We start from the raw sequence: 20,761 nt of genomic DNA on the forward strand, positions 1-20,761 counted from the left end.
TCAACAAGAGCACAACATTTCAACAAACTGATGAATTTGAAACCCTGATACCAAAGAGGATAAAACAGTTGTTTCATTAAGAGTGAGTGTGAAAGGAGATCATTAATACATTCCATGAAGGAGCAGAATAACAATCATGCTGTACAAACTCTGGTTGGAAAGTATTAGACCAAGTCGTGTTTCCACAGTTGTCTGATAACATAATGAATAAACAACAGAATAAGATATACAAGCGTTTTGCATTTGATACACCATTTTTTTTTTCCCTCATCTCCAGCTGTAAGCACAAGATGTATCTGGAAAGGCTGCCAAACACCAGCATCATTATCCCATTTCATAATGAAGGTTGGACTTCACTCCTGCGGACCATACACAGTATAATTAACCGAACGCCAGAGAGTCTGATAGCAGAAATCATTCTAGTAGATGACTTCAGTGAGAGAGGTAAGATACAGTTGATAACATTTTATCTGATTCTGCTACCATTCACATAATCATTAAGGACTTTTTAAAAAAGTTAATGGGAGCTGCTTTCTGATTCCATCTGAAAGGCGATTATGAAGTTTTATCTATGTTGTGATTTCGTAAAATATTGACCAAATGCAAAAGAAACTTAATGAGAAGCTATCAGTTTCATTTGGTAATGTATAAGAAATTTGCATTACAATCTCTGTTGCAAATTAGACAGGTGTTGGCAAAATGCCTCAAATTCTACTTTCAGCTTCAGGACCAACACTGCAAAATATATTATTGTAAGTACATGTGAATGGTAAAATATTTGAGTTAGAACTATAAAATCTGTTCCTGTTTCTGAAAAGTATCTACTCTATTATTTACCAGTATGACACATACTCCAGGCTGTGCTTGTGTTACTTCATAAATATTAGAAATTATAAGGGACACAGGTACATATTTTTACTTGGTAATTCTAGCTATTTTATCTATCTGAACAATAACAGAAACAATCTAGTGTAATAGTATATTACAAAATTTAACATAAGTTTTAATACTTTTATAATTTTATACTTACCTTATAAAAATTTTATAATTTTGTAATTTACTTTCTATTGTATAAATATACTATAAAGTACATTTTATAATTTACCTTATATTTTATTGCATGAAGGAGCTACACTTAACTGTATATCTGTTAGAAAGGATGACAGTAAAATATTTTGATTGAATATTATTCTTATGCCTCAAAAGAGAATACAGCTTGAGATCACATGGGTTAATTAAGTTTTGGAAGTTTGAATTCATGTCAATTTGAAGTTTTGGAAATGTTATTTGTCACAAAAACATCTTTTATTCATAGTATTCAAAAATTCTTCAAAAGACTGCTTGATGTGCTAATTGTAAAGTTTCTTTGACAGAGGTAGTCAGTTAAAATACTGGTCTTTATACACTCCTTTTAAATACTGATCCAGAGGTTGCCTGGTATCAGTAGATACTGGGACTTACGTGACAGAAATGAGGTTGTTTGACACTACACTATTAATATGGTGGAGGTTGCAGTGAGCTGAGATCCCACCACTGCACTCCAGCCCGGGTGACAGAGTGAGACTCCATCTCAATCCTTAAACTATCAACCTTGTCATTTAGGTTTGATTTTAAAGAGGTTTTTGTCTCGTGTTACACAGGTAGGCATGCATTTAATATTACCTAATAATAGTCACTGTCTAAAACTGAAATTTTCAGAGATTTGAAAAACAATGTAAATGGTATATTCACTTTTTTATTCCAATTGAGGTTACTATTTCACAGCAGTCATTATTACCTTAGGCTAAAGATTGGTGCTTAATGTGTTAATAAAGCATTGATTTCAAAAAGTGAAAAAGGGGATAAAGATCTGAGGCTGCGGATTGCCAAGTGAATGGTCTTTGTGATTGACTGGTACTAGGAGAAATAGGCCAGTGTAACTTTTGATTATCTTGGTAAACTATTTATTATAGTAGAATTTTGACCTGGGGGGTAATAGAGTGAGAAATACTTGGTAGCAGGAAATTATGGTGTGTAGAACATGTCTTGTTAAATATTTCTCAGAGATATTTTTCAGTTGAAAGTCTTTGAAAAGGTTGAAAATCCTGGCACCTACATTTTCTTGGTTCCAAATCACTGTCACCTTTGGTACAGCAGCAGCTTTGGTGGACTATGTTTCTGTATGTCATGTTAGTTAGGAAGAAAGTAGACTGTCAATGTAATTAGTGAAAGGGGTAACAGAAAATGGTTAATTTAGGAACATTAATGGTGACTTTTGAATTTCCTAATGGGCATTTCTAAGGGATAATCATTACTTTAATGCTTAGGTAAAACTTTCATTGAGATATTCTACTCTTATGAGCAATCAAGTTGAAAGTATAATTTTATAATCAAATGTAAAAGTAAATTTTGAAGGAAATAGGTGATAAAATGCTTCTATAATATTTTATAATACATCATAATTTTAAAATTATATAAAATAGGAAAGACTCTTTTTCCAAGTTTTTGCTTTGGATTATGAAAATCTCATCTGAGAGTATTGGTTGATGTATATTAGCACTTGAATGGACTTAGAAGCATCATTCCTGCTTTCTGAATTATGAGAAATATAAAGAATTAGTGTAATGAACACAGGTCAGAATCCCAACACCATTAACTGTATGACATTTGGTAAATTAACTTTCTCTGAGTGTCTCTGTTTATCAAAATGAGAAAGATAGTGACTCTCCATGGAGAGGTTATGATGGAGGGCCGCCGTGGATGTTTGAGTGAATCGCATGCTCATGAGAGAGTGATTGCTCTCAACTATTGATTTCTTCTCACCAAATACTCTCCTACCGGTGTAGTATAAATAGTCTATACTTTTTGGAGAAGAGATTCTCTTCATTTAATCAAATATGATCCACAATAATCTATCTCTCTATCTATCTACCCATTTATTGATTTATTTATCTATCGCCAGAATCAACAGAAGAATTCATTTAGCGGCCATTTAAAGAGTATCATGGTAATTTATATTTGGAGAAATTAGGACTGCTTTGACATTTAAAACATCTCCAATATGGCCAATAAGCTACTACAAGCATTGAAGTAATATAAAATTCTGAGAATTTAATCAATAATGAGATGATGTTATTTATCTAAATTAAATGCATGGCCTTAGAAGAGTGTTTAGCAGAATCCTTTTCAAGATTGTTTTTACTACTACAAGAAAAGGAAGATACCCCAAGGCATCACTTGTTTACAGGGCCTCTAAGAGAGAAAAACTTTTTCTGCCCCTTTTTATCTGATACATCTGTAGCTGTGCTGTTAAAAGCTATAATTAACTTATACTTTTCTTAGAAAATTCCCCAAAACTATAACCCTATAGTGTGTAGAGTTCTTTTCACCCACTCTTTAAAAATCAGATTAAGTAGGATAGATGAATTTTAAAATACAGGAAGATATAGGAATTCTGTTGGATTCCTTAAGGAAGTTAATTTTTTTTGTTGTTTTACACTTTAAATTTATTTTTAGAAATACATCCCAATTTCATTTCTGTTCAGTATTTGCCACCTTTGCACTACTAACTTTTTCAGATATTCTACAAGATCCTTGGCCAAAAGCACTAAACTTTAACAAGACTTAATCAAATATTACTGCCTTATATTTTACATCTTCCAGATCAGTAGAATAACTATACATGACCAAAAATATAGGAAAGCCAATATTTTAGACATGTCATTAGCATGAGTCACTTGCTAATTACTTGGAATTCATATTTACAACAAGTATGAGTATATAGTAATTGTTAAATTCTATAATAGTGGCGTTCATATCAATAAAGTAAAATACCAAATTATTAGATAATTACAGAATAATTCTAAACTATTACCAAGTGATTTAGAAAAATCTGCTTAAATAAGATTGACCTAGTTCTCAAAATGCTTTAAAAAAAAGTGAATATTCTATCTCGCAGTTCCCAGTTTAGACATTTTTCCTAAAGCAAGCTTGGTAACAGAATGTCATTTTAGCCTCAGAACATAAGTCCACCGTCTATAAAAACATGAAGGTGAAGGCCTGCAGGTAAGTTTTCAACAACCACTGCTGTGTTTTGCTATCTGAAGCTTACCAAAGTTAGTGAGTGTGGCTATTTTTTTTTTTTTCCAGTAAGCTCTGAGAAATACATTTCACAACTTAACTTGAGGCCTATAACAAGGCTTCATGGTGACTTTAAAGCAGGACTAATCCTGGGCTTATCTCCAAATTCCAGGCAACCTTAACAGCATCCACATGGAAAATGTTGAAATGTGTGAAATAAGCTGGGGCTTAACCTCAGAGATAGGGTATATTGGACCTGACAATTCTCTGAACTTTGCGTGTTTAGATGAATGCAAGTCTAAATTGAGGATAGTCGCAGGAGAGTTGCTGACACACTTACCTTAATGCAAGTATGGAGGCACTACTGTATACCCGAGTATACACACACAAACACAGGTACACATGCGCACACTCACTCATTTCTGCTCCTGCTTCTTTCAAACTTCCTGGACAGAAGGGGTAAATAGTTGAATATTTGAGTTTCAGAAAGATCTGTTATTCTCCATGTACCCATTAGAGAGAAAAACAGACTTGTAACTATCCGCTCAATGCCAACAACTTTCAAGAAATCCAGCTTACTTTTCCTTAGACAGTCCAGATTCTTACTATCCAAAGTGTGGTGCATGGACCAGCAGCAGCAGCATGAAGCTTGCTAGAAATGCAGACTCTCAGGCCTCACCAGATGAATCAGAATCTGCATTTCAACAATATCTATATGTACTTTCCATAGGAATTAAAGTTTCAAAATCACTGTCATGCATTTTAAAATTGGGTTTGAATGGCCAGACACAGTGGCTCACACCTGTAATCCCAGCACTTTGGGAGGCTGAGACAGGATGATCACTTGAACCTGGGAGGTAGAGGTTGCGGTGAACCGAGATCATGCCACTGCACTCCAGTCTGGGTGTCAGAGCAAAACTCTGTCTCAAAAAGATAAATTAAAATTAAGTAAAATTGGAGTTGAAGCTTCCGTGAATAATATGGGTGCAATAAGTAACTTCAAAAATCTCGTTTCTTACATGTTATTACAAAATAAATTTTGCTGTTTGTTTATACTGTTTAGTGTGCAATTAATATTGGATTTATAAGTTAATAAAGGACATCCACAGTATTTTATGTAACATTAATTGTTATATTTCCTTGTTAGATATTGCCAATTTCCAAAATTTGTAGCCATTTGCCTTGCTTTCTTGTGAACTCATTTTATAGCATTTGATGTTTAATTCCAATTTACTGTCATACCTCATCCCCTTACCAATTTTTCCTTTTTGTTAAACAAATAAGGTCTCTCAAAACTTTGTAAATCTATTTTGCTTGGGAATCAGTCAGTAACTTTTATGCCAAGGAAAAAATATTATATATGTGTATATATAATATGTATGAATACCTACATATACATGGAAATAGCAAAGCAATTCCTATAATGATCTACATTACCATTAAAAAATCCTAGACTCTTCATAAGGCTGAAAGTGTTTTTAAATCTTTAAAATAGCAAGGATATTTTTAATGATTTCACAAATGACGTTGTCAAGTCTTGAATTCAATTTCTGTTTTACACAAATAGTTTCCAAGTATGCATTAAGGAAAGTTTCCATAAGCAGACAAATCAGTCAGCACAAGTTTTACAACTATTCGAAGTTGGAAGATATCATCAGTGTGAAAAAGGTTGTAAAACCGATGAAGAATGGTAGTGCATTTTATTCTATATTATACAATACTAACACTAAAGTGCATTTAAAGATTCTGAGACGACAGTCGACAAAAATGTTTTAGTGCTGGTATTCCATCAGGTACTTCACTAGATTATAAGACAAGCAATTTTTATGTCTCAGATTTATTGAGAGCTAGTCACTCTAAATAAATCTTGGAGTTATTTAGATTTAATATTCATATTTAAAATGGCAAGGATAATTGTGTTTAAAAAAATCAAACTACAATATCAAGCCAAATACTGTTTAGTAGCAGGAACTAAGCAAATGTTAAAAAATACAACAGTATATTTAGAAATTCAGCATTGTATGCTGAAGAATGGAAAGGAGCTATTCTGCTTTCTGATATTTGTATGTCATATTGCATAAAGTTTAAATGTGCAGAGTGTCTTAATGGCTCTGTTCACAAATTACTTTAACATTGGTGAATGTAAGGGAATCTGGGACATTAAGTGACATTGCTTTCTGTGGTCAGATGTATGAACATACCCCAGTAATGTGCAGTCAATCAGGGAAATTATCCTACAATATAAAGGGGTAAAAGTTTGAGAAGTTACAAAATAAAAAAATCAATTCATAAGAAGTCTTTGTGCATTTGTAAAAGACGGATATTGCCCATTTGTAGCAGAATATGCTTTCAGTAGAATCTGTCTCAGAAGAAAAGCGCTTTTGAGATTTCTCTCCCTCTTACTTGTAAATTAAAAATTCAATCTCACAGGATGTAAATGTCTTCAGAAACAATAGAATTTATCTGACAAAAATAATGATAGTTATATATCCTTGTTGAGTCTCACCTTTGCCTTCATGTGTACAGTAGCTTTTTATTGTCTCCTTTTCTCCTGAAACGTGAATGTGAATAATCTCTCAAGTTTTCAGGAATGCTACACACATTCACAAGCCTCATGCTTACTACTACAATGCTTTATTCATTCTAGTAGAAATCTGTTTTAAGCAGGTGCTCATTTTGTAAATTAAGGTAAAGGATTCTGAGATACTATAGAAAAACATATACATTTTTTCTTAATAAATTACATTATGGATTAGCTTTTATAATGAGGGCATCGGTAGTCAGAACATTTCAAAAAGATATTATGGAGATAATATCTTTTGTCTCCTAAAGAAAATAATAATATATCTCAGTTAAAATTATTTTCAGTTTATTTTAGGATTCACATTTAATTTACAAAGATATATTTGCTGAACCATGCAAACAGACATTTTTTATGTAGCTAGCTTTAACAAAAAAGAGCTGTTAGAAATGTTCTAATGTAAGTTGTTTGAGAGAATGGCATTACAATGAAATACATGCAGGCTAATTTGAACACGCATATAAGAATTTTGGAAAATATGTGATAGAATGAAGCGATGGAATGGAAAGGCACAACCTAAGTTTCAATGTCTACCCTGTGTTAGGTTGTATCTTAGTTATCACATGTAGTATTTTTTTTTTAAATTTATTTATTATTATTATACTTTAAGTTGTAGGGTACATGTGCACAACGTGCAGGTTTGTTACATATGTATACTTGTGCCATGTTGGTGTGCTGCACCCATCAACTCGTCATTTACATCAGGTATAACCCCCAATGCAATCCCTCCCCCCTCCCCCCTCCCCATGATAGGCCCCGGTGTGTGATGTTCCCCTTCCCGAGTCCAGGTGATCTCATTGTTCAGTTCCCGCCTATGAGTGAGAACATGCAGTGTTTGGTTTTCTGTTCTTGTGATAGTTTGCTAAGAATGATGGTTTCCAGCTGCATCCATGTCCCTACAAAGGACACAAACTCATCCTTTTTTATGGTTGCATAGTATTCCATGGTGTATATGTGCCACATTTTCTTAATCCAATCTGTCACTGATGGACATTTGGGTTGATTCCAAGTCTTTGCTATTGTGAATAGTGCTGCAATAAACATACATGTGCATGTGTCTTTATAGCAGCATAATTTATAATCCTTTGGCTATATACCCAGTAATGGGATGGCTGGGTCATATGGTACATCTAGTTCTAGATCCTTGAGGAATCGCCATACTGTTTTCCATAATGGTTGAACTAGTTTACAATCCCACCAACAGTGTAAAAGTGTTCCTATTTCTCCACATCCTCTCCAGCACCTGTTGTTTCCTGACTTTTGAATGATCGCCATTCTAACTGGTGTGAGATGGTATCTCATTGTGATTTTGATTTGCATTTCTCTGATGGCCAGTGATGATGAGCATTTTTTCATGTGTCTGTTGGCTGTATGAATGTCTTCTTTTGAGAAATGTCTGTTCATATCCTTTGCCCACTTTTGGATGGGGTTGTTTGTTTTTTTCTTGTAAATTTGTTTGAGTTCTTTGTAGGTTCTGGATATTAGCCCTTTGTCAGATGAGTAGATTGCAAAAATTTTCTCCCATTCTGTAGGTTGCCTGTTCACTCTGATGGTAGTTTCTTTTGCTGTGCAGAAGCTCTTTAGTGTAATGAGATCCCATTTGTCAATTTTGGCTTTTGCTGCCGTTGCTTTTGGTGTTTTAGACATGAAGTCTTTGCCCATGCCTATGTCCTGAATGGTACTACCTAGGTTTTCCTCTAGGATTTTTATGGTATTAGGTCTAACATTTAAGTCTCTAATCCATCTTGAATTAATTTTCGTATAAGGAGTAAGGAAAGGATCCAGTTTCAGCTTTCTACTTATGGCTAGCCAATTTTCCCAGCACCATTTATTAAATAGGGAATCCTTTCCCCATTCCTTGTTTCTCTCAGGTTTGTCAAAGATCAGATGGCTGTAGATGTGTGGTATTATTTCTGAGGACTCTGTTCTGTTCCATTGGTCTATATCTCTGTTTTGGTACCAGTACCATGCTGTTTTGGTTACTGTAGCCTTGTAGTATAGTTTGAAGTCAGGTAGCGTGATGCCTCCAGCTTTGTTCTTTTGACTTAGGATTGTCTTGGAGATGCGGGCTCTTTTTTGGTTCCATATGAACTTTAAAGCAGTTTTTTCCAATTCTGTGAAGAAGCTCATTGGTAGCTTGATGGGGATGACATTGAATCTATAAATTACCTTGGGCAGTATGGCCATTTTCACGATATTGATTCTTCCTATCCATGAGCATGGTATGTTCTTCCATTTGTTTGTGTCCTCTTTTATTTCACTGAGCAGTGGTTTGTAGTTCTCCTTGAAGAGGTCCTTTACATCCCTTGTAAGTTGGATTCCTAGGTATTTTATTCTCTTTGAAGCAATTGTGAATGGAAGTTCATTCCTGATTTGGCTCTCTGTTTGTCTGTTACTGGTGTATAAGAATGCTTGTGATTTTTGCACATTAATTTTGTATCCTGAGACTTTGCTGAAGTTGCTTATCAGCTTAAGGAGATTTTGGGCTGAGACAATGGGGTTTTCTAAATATACAATCATGTCATCTGCAAACAGGGACAATTTGACTTCTTCTTTTCCTAACTGAATCCCCTTGATTTCTTTCTCTTGCCTGATTGCCCTAGCCAGAACTTCCAACACTATGTTGAATAGGAGTGGTGAGAGAGGGCATCCCTGTCTTGTGCCAGTTTTCAAAGGGAATTTTTCCAGTTTTTGCCCATTGAGTATGATATTGGCTGTGGGTTTGTCATAAATAGCTCTTATTATTTTGAGGTATGTTCCATCAATACCGAATTTATTGAGCGTTTTTAGCATGAAGGGCTGTTGAATTTTGTCAAAAGCCTTTTCTGCATCTATTGAGATAATGATGTGGTTCTTGTCTTTGGTTCTGTTTATATGCTGGATTATGTTTATTGATTTGCGAATGTTGAACCAGCCTTGCATCCCAGGGATGAAGCCCACTTGATCATGGTGGATAAGCTTTTTGATGTGTTGCTGAATCCGGTTTGCCGGTATTTTATTGAGGATTTTTGCATCGATGTTCATCAGGGATATTGGTCTAAAATTCTCTTTTTTTGTTGTGTCTCTGCCAGGCTTTGGTATCAGGATGATGTTGGCCTCATAAAATGAGTTAGGGAGGATTCCCTCTTTTTCTATTGATTGGAATAGTTTCAGAAGGAATGGTACCAACTCCTCCTTGTACCTCTGGTAGAATTCAGCTGTGAATCCATCTGGTCCTGGACTTTTTTTGGTTGGTAGGCTATTAATTATTGCCTCAATTTCAGAGCCTGCTATTGGTCTATTCAGGGATTCAACTTCTTCCTGGTTTAGTCTTGGAAGAGTGTAAGTGTCCAGGAAATTATCCATTTCTTCTAGATTTTCCAGTTTATTTGCGTAGAGGTGTTTATAGTATTCTCTGATGGTAGTTTGTATTTCTGTGGGGTCGGTGGTGATATCCCCTTCATCATTTTTAATTGCGTCGATTTGATTCTTCTCTCTTTTCTTCTTTATTAGTCTTGCCAGTGGTCTGTCAATTTTGTTGATCTTTTCAAAAAACCAACTCCTGGATTCATTGATTTTTTGGAGGGTTTTTTGTGTCTCTATCTCCTTCAGTTCTGCTCTGATCTTAGTTATTTCTTGCCTTCTGCTAGCTTTCGAATGTGTTTGCTCTTGCTTCTCTAGTTCTTTTAATTGCGATGTTAGAGTGTCAATTTTAGATCTTTCCTGCTTTCTCTTGTGGGCATTTAGTGCTATAAATTTCCCTCTACACACTGCTTTAAATGTGTCCCAGAGATTCTGGTATGTTGTATCTTTGTTCTCATTGGTTTCAAAGAACATCTTTATTTCTGCCTTCATTTCGTTATGTACCCAGTAGTCATTCAGGAGCAGGTTGTTCAGTTTCCATGTAGTTGAGCGGTTTTGATTGAGTTTTTTGTCCTGAGTTCTAGTTTGATTGCACTGTGGTCGGAGAGACAGTTTGTTATAATTTCTGTTCTTGTACATTTGCTGAGGAGTGCTTTACTTCCAATTACGTGGTCAATTTTGGAGTAAGTACGATGTGGTGCTGAGAAGAATGTATATTCTGTTGATTTGGGGTGGAGAGTTCTATAGATGTCTATTAGGTCTGCTTGCTGCAGAGATGAGTTCAATTCCTGGATATCCTTGTTAACTTTCTGTCTCGTTGATCTGTCTAATGTTGACAGTGGAGTGTTGAAGTCTCCCATTATTATTGTATGGGAATCTAAGTCTCTTTGTAAGTCTCTAAGGACTTGCTTTATGAATCTGGGTGCTCCTGTATTGGGTGCATATATATTTAGGATAGTTAGCTCTTCCTGTTGAATTGATCCCTTTACCATGATGTAATGGCCTTCTTTGTCTCTTTTGATCTTTGATGGTTTAAAGTCTGTTTTATCAGAGACTAGTATTGCAACCCCCGCTTTTTTTTGTTCTCCATTTGCTTGGTAAATCTTCCTCCATCCCTTTATTTTGAGCCTATGTATGTCTCTGCATGTGAGATGGGTCTCCTGAATACAGCAGACTGATTGCTGAGGCTTAAGTAGGTAAACAAAGCTGCTGGGAAGCTCGAACTGGGTGGAGCTCACAGCAGCTCAAGGAAACCTGCCTGTCTCTGTAGACTCCACCTCTGGGGACAGGGCACAGCTAAACAACAACAACAACAACAGCAGCAAAAAAGTGGCAGAAACCTCTGCAGACACAAACGACTCTGTCTGACAGCTTTGAAGAGAGCAGTGGATCTCCCAACACGGAGGTTGAGATCTGAGAAGGGACAGACTGCCTGCTCAAGTGGGTCCCTGACCCCTGAGTAGCCTAACTGGGAGACATCCCCCACTAGGGGCAGTCTGACACCCCACACCTCACAGGGTGGAGTACACCCCTGAGAGGAAGCTTCCAAAGCAAGAATCAGACAGGTACACTCGCTGTTCAGAAATATTCTATCTTCTGCAGCCTCTGCTGCTGATACCCAGGCAAACAGGGTCTGGAGTGGACCTCAAGCAATCTCCAACAGACCTACAGCTGAGGGTCCTGACTGTTAGAAGGAAAACTATCAAACAGGAAGGACACCTACACCAAAACCCCATCAGTACATCACCATCATCAAAGACCAGAGGCAGATAAAACTACAAAGATGGGGAAAAAGCAGGGCAGAAAAGCTGGAAATTCAAAAAATAAGAGCGCATCTCCCCCGGCAAAGGAGCGCAGCTCATCGCCAGCAACGGATCAAAGCTGGACGGAGAATGACTTCGACGAGATGAGAGAAGAAGGCTTCAGTCCATCAGATTTCTCAGAGCTAAAGGAGGAATTACGTACCCAGCGCAAAGAAGCTAAAAATCTTGAAAAAAAAAGTGGAAGAATTGATGGCTAGAGTAATTAATGCAGAGAAGGTCATAAACGAAATGAAAGAGACGAAAACCATGACACGAGAAATACGTGACAAATGCACAAGCTTCAGTAACCGACTCGATCAACTGGAAGAAAGAATGTCAGCGATTGAGGATCAAATGAATGAAATGAAGCGAGAAGAGAAACCAAAAGAAAAAGAAATGAACAAAGCCTGCAAGAAGTATGGGATTATGTAAAAAGACCAAATCTACATCTGATTGGGGTGCCTGAAAGTGAGGGGGAAAATGGAACCAAGTTGGAAAACACTCTTCAGGATATCATCCAGGAGAACTTCCCCAGCCTAGTAGGGCAGGCCAACATTCAAATCCAGGAAATACAGAGAACGCCACAAAGATACTCCTCGAGAAGAGCAACTCCAAGACACATAATTGCCAGATTCACCAAAGTTGAAATGAAGGAAAAAATCTTAAGGGCAGCCAGAGAGAAAGGTCGGGTTACCCACAAAGGGAAGCCCATCAGACTAACAGCAGATCTCTCAGCAGAAACTCTTCAAGCCAGAAGAGAGTGGGGGCCAATATTCAACATTCTTAAAGAAAAGAATTTTAAACCCAGAATTTTATATCCAGCCAAACTAAGTTTCATAAGTGAAGGAGAAATAAAATCCTTTACAAATAAGCAAATGCTTAGAGATTTTGTCACCACTAGGCCTGCCTTACAAGAGACCCTGAAGGAAGCACTAAACATGGAAAGGAACAACCGGTACCAGCCATTGCAAAAACATGCCAAAATGTAAAGACCATCAAGGCTAGGAAGAAACTGCATCAACTAACGAGCAAAATAACCAGTTAATATCATAATGGCAGGATCAAGTTCACACATAACAATCTTAACCTTAAATGTAAATGGACTAAATGCTCCAATTAAAAGACACAGACTGGCAAACTGGATAAAGAGTCACATGTAGTATTACAGCAACTTCCACAGTAGAAAAAAAATCTTACGCTTGCTTTCTTTTATTTTATTGTAAAAGGTATTATGTGTACTAAATGATGAAGTAAACAAAACATACTATTACTCAATTGTCTTTAAAATGTCTATATTGAAAAGTTTTCTCACTTAGTCAATTTTGGGCTTATAAATATTTACATTTGTCCTATGAGTAGCTTTTACCTTTTTTAAGCATTTCATTTTGAAGAGATGATTAATCTCATTTAGTTGTCATTTTTCTAACTCACATTTCACTCTTTTGCAGTTTTGCTCTGTTCTCAAATATTAGTTTGTAGTATATGAAATTCCATTTTTTTTGTAGGACATTAATGGTTGACTTTGACAGTTTCATATATTTCAATCTTTATGACAAAGCATCTTAAAATCTATTTACCTCTGGATGAAAAGTCTATCCTGGGCTCATGTTTTAAACTAATACTTTTAAAAGTAGAGAAAAGCATCAGGTGTTGGATAAGTTGCTCTGACTTTCCAACTGCTTTTTCCGTAGGAAAATTTCACATGGCTGAATTAATATGGGTTTGGCATAGAAGGAGACACTGCTTTTAGAAACAAAACTGTTACAGCTCACCAGTGTCACCAAGGCATGACTTCCTCAAGAAAAATAAATTGTGCAATTCATTTTATGGCAGATTAATTCCCATTTATTTTTCCTTCAGACAGCTGTTTTGAATAGAATGTCACCAGTGTGAAACCATTTTATGGATGTTGGGCTTCAGATCTTGGGCAGGCATAACTTTCTTTGATGAAATAAAAGGTTATGTTTTATGACTATTCCTCTTGTCAGCAAACCTCAGCTTGTGAGCTTTAATAATACAGTGTTCAGTATTTCAAGCAGCTCTTTTGGATGTCTAAATATCCATCTGCTCTTAATTTTTAAAAAAATCATTGCATCTACACAATGGAAAAAAGAAAACTTCACAAACATTTTCTCTTTTATCCTGAATTATAACACTTACTCAATAAAATAAAAATATCAATCTCTTAGCATTCAAGATTTTTCATAAGCTGACAAGTTTTGAACATCAAATTCATCCATGTTTATGAAATGTGTTTTAGCAAAATTCTCCCCTAATAAGAATTAAATGTTTTATGACAACTAAGGAACAAATTCATATTAGAATAATAGGATCTTTGAGATGAGGGATTTGTAGGTGACATGGTACATTTGTAATATTTATAGATGAGTAGACAGAGACTCATAAAGATGAAGTCCTAAGTCACAGAGTGGGTCGATTCTACATGCTTAGATAAATGCTGGTTTAATTAAAAATGTACAATTTTCATGCTTAAGTATCCAAGGTTCCTTTCTTTGTAGTTTTCTCAGATGTTTTATTCTGAGAAACTGAAACAATTCTGATAACTATCATTAATTTAAAAAAACTGCACCACAATTACATAGACATTCTAGATAATTGAATCTAATTTATTACCCATTTTGCCTTATGATCAACAACAATAACAGAAACTATCATTTCAGTATGTGTATACCCAAGTAGTGAAACGGAGGATTCATGAGAATCATAACGACTTGAGCGCACCAATTCCAGTCTCCATAATGGCCTTCCAGGACTTCAGGTGGCCAATCAACGCCTTCCTCCTGGAGAAAACAGTGATTCTAATGTTTGGAAAGGCTCTCAAAGTAGCAAAATAGGTCATAAAACAGAGTTAAATATGTTTTATATAGCTTCACAGACTGATGTACAGTAGAATTTGTTGAGGTACTTAAATGGATTTTGGGCTGGCCCCTTGTAGGACATCTGATTCTGTCTTTATCCTGGAAAAAGAGTTAGGCAGCCTAGCAAGGCTGCTTTGCCTTACCCAAACAAAGGCACATTTGACATTTCCCAGGGCCATGCTGGTGCCAATGTCTCCAGAAGATGAAAGTCATTCTAGAACAGAGAGAGGCTGGATTAAGGGTAGAGGAGGCATGGGGAGTTACTGGGAAATGTCTAGCATTGGATTAGAGACTAATTAAATATATATCCTTTATTTTCTCATCTTTTTTCTGCCTGGCCTCTCAAAACATAGATCAAGAAGGCTGTATGGAATATATATATATACGTACACACACACACACATATGTGTATATATACACACACACATATATATGTGGAACTCATATATATACACACATACACACACATATATGTGTATATATATACACACACACATATATATATGTGGAATTCATGTATACACACACACACGCATATATATATATTCTGCTTTGTAAACTAGTGGCTATCTCACAACACAAAAAACCCTTACCGCAATGTTGTAGCTCTGTAAAGAATTGCTTAATGCTAGCAACTGTGAGGCTAGTGGAGCAATGATGAAAGAAAATTTAATTTTATATCCTGAATAAACTCTAGCTCCATCACTTGACAGTTTTGACTTTTACATGTTATAATTCTGCATAATTATTAAGGCCATATCCAACTTAGTAGAGACACATTTTCAGTTTGAAATAAAATTTAAGCAATTCAGTTTTGATTGGGTACATGTTTTCCTCTGGTTTTGCCAAGTTGAAACTCTGCTTCTTAGAAAATAAATGAAAGTCTCTGTGAAGAAAAGATTTTCCTTTTATTCGTCCATGAATCTATTTATTTATTTCACAATACTGAGTATTATAAAACCACAGACTCATGAGATAAGTAGAAATACAGTGAGTGGTTAAGAGCCTAAGCATTAGAGACAGAGAATCTTGAATTCAGGTTCTAGCTCTGCCACTTACAGCACTTGAGACTTTGCAAAGAATTGGATATGAAGCTGGATTACAGAAATAAGATATGATTTCACTATTTAAAACAAAAGCTTTCAAGAAAAGGTATCACCAAACTGGAAAGGGTAGGAAAAATAAGTCCCCCAATATAGAGAGAAGACAGCAAGTTACTCATGACTGCTTTGCATAGGTTCATGCTTGAAGGGCTAAACCAAGTTGGTCCAACCTATGGCCTACAGACCACATGCAGCCCAGGTTGGCTTTGAATGTGACCCAACACAAATTCGTAGAGTTTCTTAAAACATTATGAGATATTTTTTGGTAATTTTTGTTTTGTTTTGTTTGTAGCTCATCAGCTATTATTAATGTTAGTGTGTTTTATGTGTGGCTTAAGATAATTTTTCTTACAGTGTGGTCCAGGGAAGCCAAAAGATTGGATGCTCCTTGCCTGAACCATTACATCACACTCACAGAAAATGCAAAATTTACCTTTTAACCGTGAATAATAATATTTATGTAATTGTGATGAAGGAAATAACTGCCCAAGACTGCCATCAGAAGAATAATTTCTATACATAGAAAAGGCAAATTTTAGGTTTCAAACTTCAGTGTGCTTGTTTTTGACCTTTGGAAAAAATTCTAAAATAATGATGGCGTGATGGTTACTAAGAAGTCAAAGAAAGAAAAAAAACAGAGGCTGGTGAGGTTCAGAGAAAAGAGAATACTTACACACTATCGGTATGGGATGTAAATTAGTTCAACTATTGTGGAAAGCAGTATGGCAATTTCCCAAAGACCTAGAAACAGAACTATTTCTGTTGCTTTGTTACATTCCCAAAGACCTAGAAACAGAACTATTTGACTCAGCAATTCCATTACTGAGTATGTACCCAAAGGAAAATAAATCATTCTACCATGAAGACATGTGCACACAAATGTTCATTGCAGCACTATTCACAGTAACAAACATATGGAATCAACCTAAATGTCCATCAATGGCAGATTGGATAAAGCAAATGGGGTACATATACACCATGGAATACTATGCATCCATAAAAAAGAATGAGATCATATCCTTTGCTGGAACATAGATGGAGCTGGAGGCCATTATCCTTGGCAAACTAACCTAGGCATAGAAAACCAAATATCACACGTTCACACTTATAAGTGGGAACTTAATGATAAGAACACATTGGGACATACTTGAGGGTGAAGGGTGGGAGGAGAGACAGGATAAGAAAAAATAACTATTGAGTTCTAAGCTTAGTACCTGAATGATGAAATAATCTGTACAACAAACCCCTGTGACATGAGTTTACTTATATAACACACCTGCACATGTACCCGTGAACCTAAAATAAGAGTTAAAATGGCATCACTGTTTTTTTTAAATAATCAGAGAAGTAAGTACTATGAATCAGACTTGATATGTTAAGTTTTAGCCAAACATTATCTCTACTGGAGGTATGAATTTCAAGCCCAGATTCCCTTAAAACTGGGACTTTCCTCACCACCAGGAGTGATCTTAATCTAGTATCCCATCAAACTGCCCCATGGGTCCCACATATAAGGCATATAGCTTTCTCAGGCCACCCCTGTAAAAAACATCTGGGGTTACCTCATATTGAATACAGGCACCAATCAGCCTATCCATCCACCCACTGACCAAACCACTTCATTCCACTTCTCTGTGAAAGGTGAGACATGCATGATGAGTAGTGGTACCTCTACTATAACAGAATCCAGGCTGAATCCAAAAGATGCCCTGACATATGACTCTCAGCCCCATGGTAAGCTGCCAGGAGTCCCTGAACATATTGTTTTTGCTAAATGTGCACTGATGTGTTTTCCCTTACTCCAGATCCCTTACACATCAGTATAAAATCCAGAAGAGGCCCTAATGGCATGACTGCCCTGCTGACTTACTTAAGACCATAGGCAACGTGGTTATCTAATAAAACTGCATGGGTTTCTTATTGCAAAAATGATCTATGAATCAAATAAAGTCACATGGAGCAGCAAAGATTCAGGGATGTATAATTCCGAGATCCACATCTACATTTAAATACCTGCAGCTTCTAATACTTGCAATTTTTGTTTTGTTTTGTTTTTAACTCATCAGCTATTATTAGTGTTAGTGTATTTTATGTGTGGCCTAAGATAATTTTTCTTACAGTGTGGTCCAGGGAAGCCAAAAGATTGGATGCTCCTTGCCTGAACCATTGCATCATACTCAGAGAAAAGGCAAAATTTACCTGCAGATACTGAAAGCTATAAGATCATAAATGATGTATACATTCTTATGTGTATACTTTCTTCTTTTGAGAATGCTTTATCACAGCTGGCCTGCAGTACCTAAATAAGATTCACTTAATAATTATTACCTTGATTTTAGTCATATTGTACCTAGAAAAATATATTTTCATCTAAAGTGGCATGACACATTTCAAAAGTGTCCCATAATTCTGTATTTATATTAAAAAGTTAAAATTTCTAGGGTACAGATAAATTCTTCTTCCTAAATGAACAGTATTATTGCTGAGTTGTATGAAGGCAATTTAGTAGTGACCATGGAACTGATGATTGACTTCTAAATTCGAATCAACACACTTAGGGGAATCATGCGGTACCCTCTATGTAGGATGGGAAAAGAGGGAAATAGTGAGAGAGGAAGATTACTTCTACGTAGTCAATGTTGCACTTGACGGAATAACCTACACCACAACTGTTTGTGATTGTACTGCTCTTGTTAGAAATGTAAAGTATTATTAGTAGGTAGAAACTGAAAGAGAATAGAAATGGCTACTTTCAGTTAAAATGCAACTCCATTATGTTTTCATTATATCAGACTTTCATCCAGAAGATAGGATGTCTGTGTGAAATATTGCAACTCAAGTCCAGGTTTCATGGCCAGAAGCAATTGTTTTCAAGTCCTCTACAGAAGTTTGCATTCAGCTTCTTCAACTTGCTCCCTAATTGGCTTCCTCTATCTCTCCCTGTAATTGAAAAGTGTAAAGGAAACAACATACTCCCTTAGTTTAATAGGTTAACACCTGATGATTAAGAATTGTGTGAAAAAGAGTACAGCAAATGAATGAATGATGATAAACATGTTTCAACCTTTAGGAAAGTTCGCCACTCAATATATCTAAAATTGGTTTTTGCCAATTTCAGAATTCAGAGAGGTAATCTATTTTGTTGGTTTTAGTGAAAACTCAATTTATCGTATACAATAGTAAGTATTGTATGGTAAACTCACAGTTCTTACCAGTGTAGATCAAGAGTGTTTCTGATTATTATTTAGTACTGTGAAGGTCCTTTTCTCCTGAGAGAAATAACATCATTAGTAGCAGATATAGAAAATCTTATTTTCAAATTCTTTAATCCACTTTTCATTTTAGGGTCAGGGGAGTCCTACAAGGGAGCTGAAGACCAATGTACATAGCAAAACAAAAACAAAACAAAACAAAACAACAACAACAAATGCCACAGTATTTCACATTAATGCTGAGCCTCTTACATTCTAAGGTTTGAAAAAACTTACAGATTCTGGGTCTGTACTTAGCCTAAAGATTGAATGCAAGATAATAAGCTTTTCCCAAAACAGTGTATGATGAATAATATCAGCATGTTCTATTCATTTTCAATGTCTGCAAATGGGGTTAACCCCCTTCTTTTGTTAGTGAGTCAAAAGGGGCAAAATTAAGCATATGGGTTGAGAAAGGGGCCCTGGATGATGGTTCCAATCAAATAACCAATGACACAATTTACAGGACTCCCTTTTCTCATTGTCGATGAGTGGTGGTGGTTAAATAGGTTTTTGGGCATCACCCTACCTTTGCATTTTGGCTTTCCCTTTACTAGCTGTGTGATCATGAACAAGTTATGTATCATACTTGTCATGTACTCTTGGGAAATTGAGTTTCTCTATGTAAAGCTATTAGATGTCAGCTTGGTACAAAGTAAGCACTCAATAAATTTTGGCCATTATTATTCTGGCTATAAAATTCTAGAATTGAGCTAGATGAGAGTTAGTAATATCTCCAACAACTTTGAGTATAAAATTCAGACTTATAGTTCGTAGATTATAAAACGACTTTAAAAATAATCATTTCTTTCCTTCAACCCTACTGCTTATGAATAGGTGCAACACTTTGGTGAGAACCTCCTTTTAAACCTTTACAAAGAGCAGAGCCACTATCTTCAGAGGCCTCAGAGGCCTCTCTCTGGTGTCCCTGTGAATTTATAAAGTTAATTCTGAAGTTGTACAACTAACATTTCAAAGAATGGCTCAATTACAGAACCCAATAAACTCTTTATATGAGAATTTAATAATTAATTTGCTAATTTAAGTAATTTATAAATGTATTTGTTCACATTAATTAATGTTAGTAAACAAACTTAATTAATTTATTTGATGTAATAATTTACCATTGGACCCTCTCTACTTCATTTGGCATTGCTGGCATTCTTCTTATCTGCAGCATGCTTTTCTCATCATTTCCTCCATGGGCTTTTCCTTGCGCTTCTCTTCTGCTACTATATTTTTCTTAAATGTTGATGATCCTCAGGGTTCCACTCATTACCCACAACTCATAATTGTGCACATTCTACCTGGGTGATCAGTTTCTTCATTCTGTACAATTAAACTCTTCTCAGGCCTCTGACCTGAACATTCAACAAACTACTGGACATCCGGAGCTAGAAGACACACTGATATTTCAAACTCAATGTGTCCACATTTTCTAATTTTAAATTTGAAAAGTTCACTTCCCCTCTTGATGACATCATCATCCATTGAAACTAGACACCTATGAATTGCTCTTATGATTCCTCTTTTTTCCTCACACCCCACATCCAGTCAATGAACAAATCTTGCCAAATTTACCTCCAAAGTACTTTGTGGAGTCATTATTTTCCCTCTCATTCCATTTGGCTGAGGCTTTAATTCACTTGCTTAAATTCCTGAAAGGTCCTTATAGCTTGTTGTTCTGTTCTGTTCTTGTTGTCTAATCAAATCCATTACCAAAATAATCTTTATAACAATCAAA

General features: G+C 35.8%; 1 protein-coding gene across 1 annotated transcript in view; it reads left to right on the top strand.

Annotated features, from left to right (window-relative positions):
- The window catches only part of GALNTL6 (polypeptide N-acetylgalactosaminyltransferase like 6), a 994,726-nt gene that overhangs the window by 290,232 nt on the left and 683,733 nt on the right, over positions 1-20,761 (top strand). The window contains exon 4 of the mRNA XM_008000268.3: positions 278-444. Within this exon, the coding sequence (XP_007998459.2) occupies positions 278-444 (167 nt within the window). The remainder of the gene's footprint in view (positions 1-277; positions 445-20,761) is intronic.

This window comes from Chlorocebus sabaeus, chromosome 7 (assembly GCF_047675955.1).
Source record: "Chlorocebus sabaeus isolate Y175 chromosome 7, mChlSab1.0.hap1, whole genome shotgun sequence".
Taxonomy (NCBI): Eukaryota; Metazoa; Chordata; class Mammalia; order Primates; family Cercopithecidae; genus Chlorocebus; species Chlorocebus sabaeus.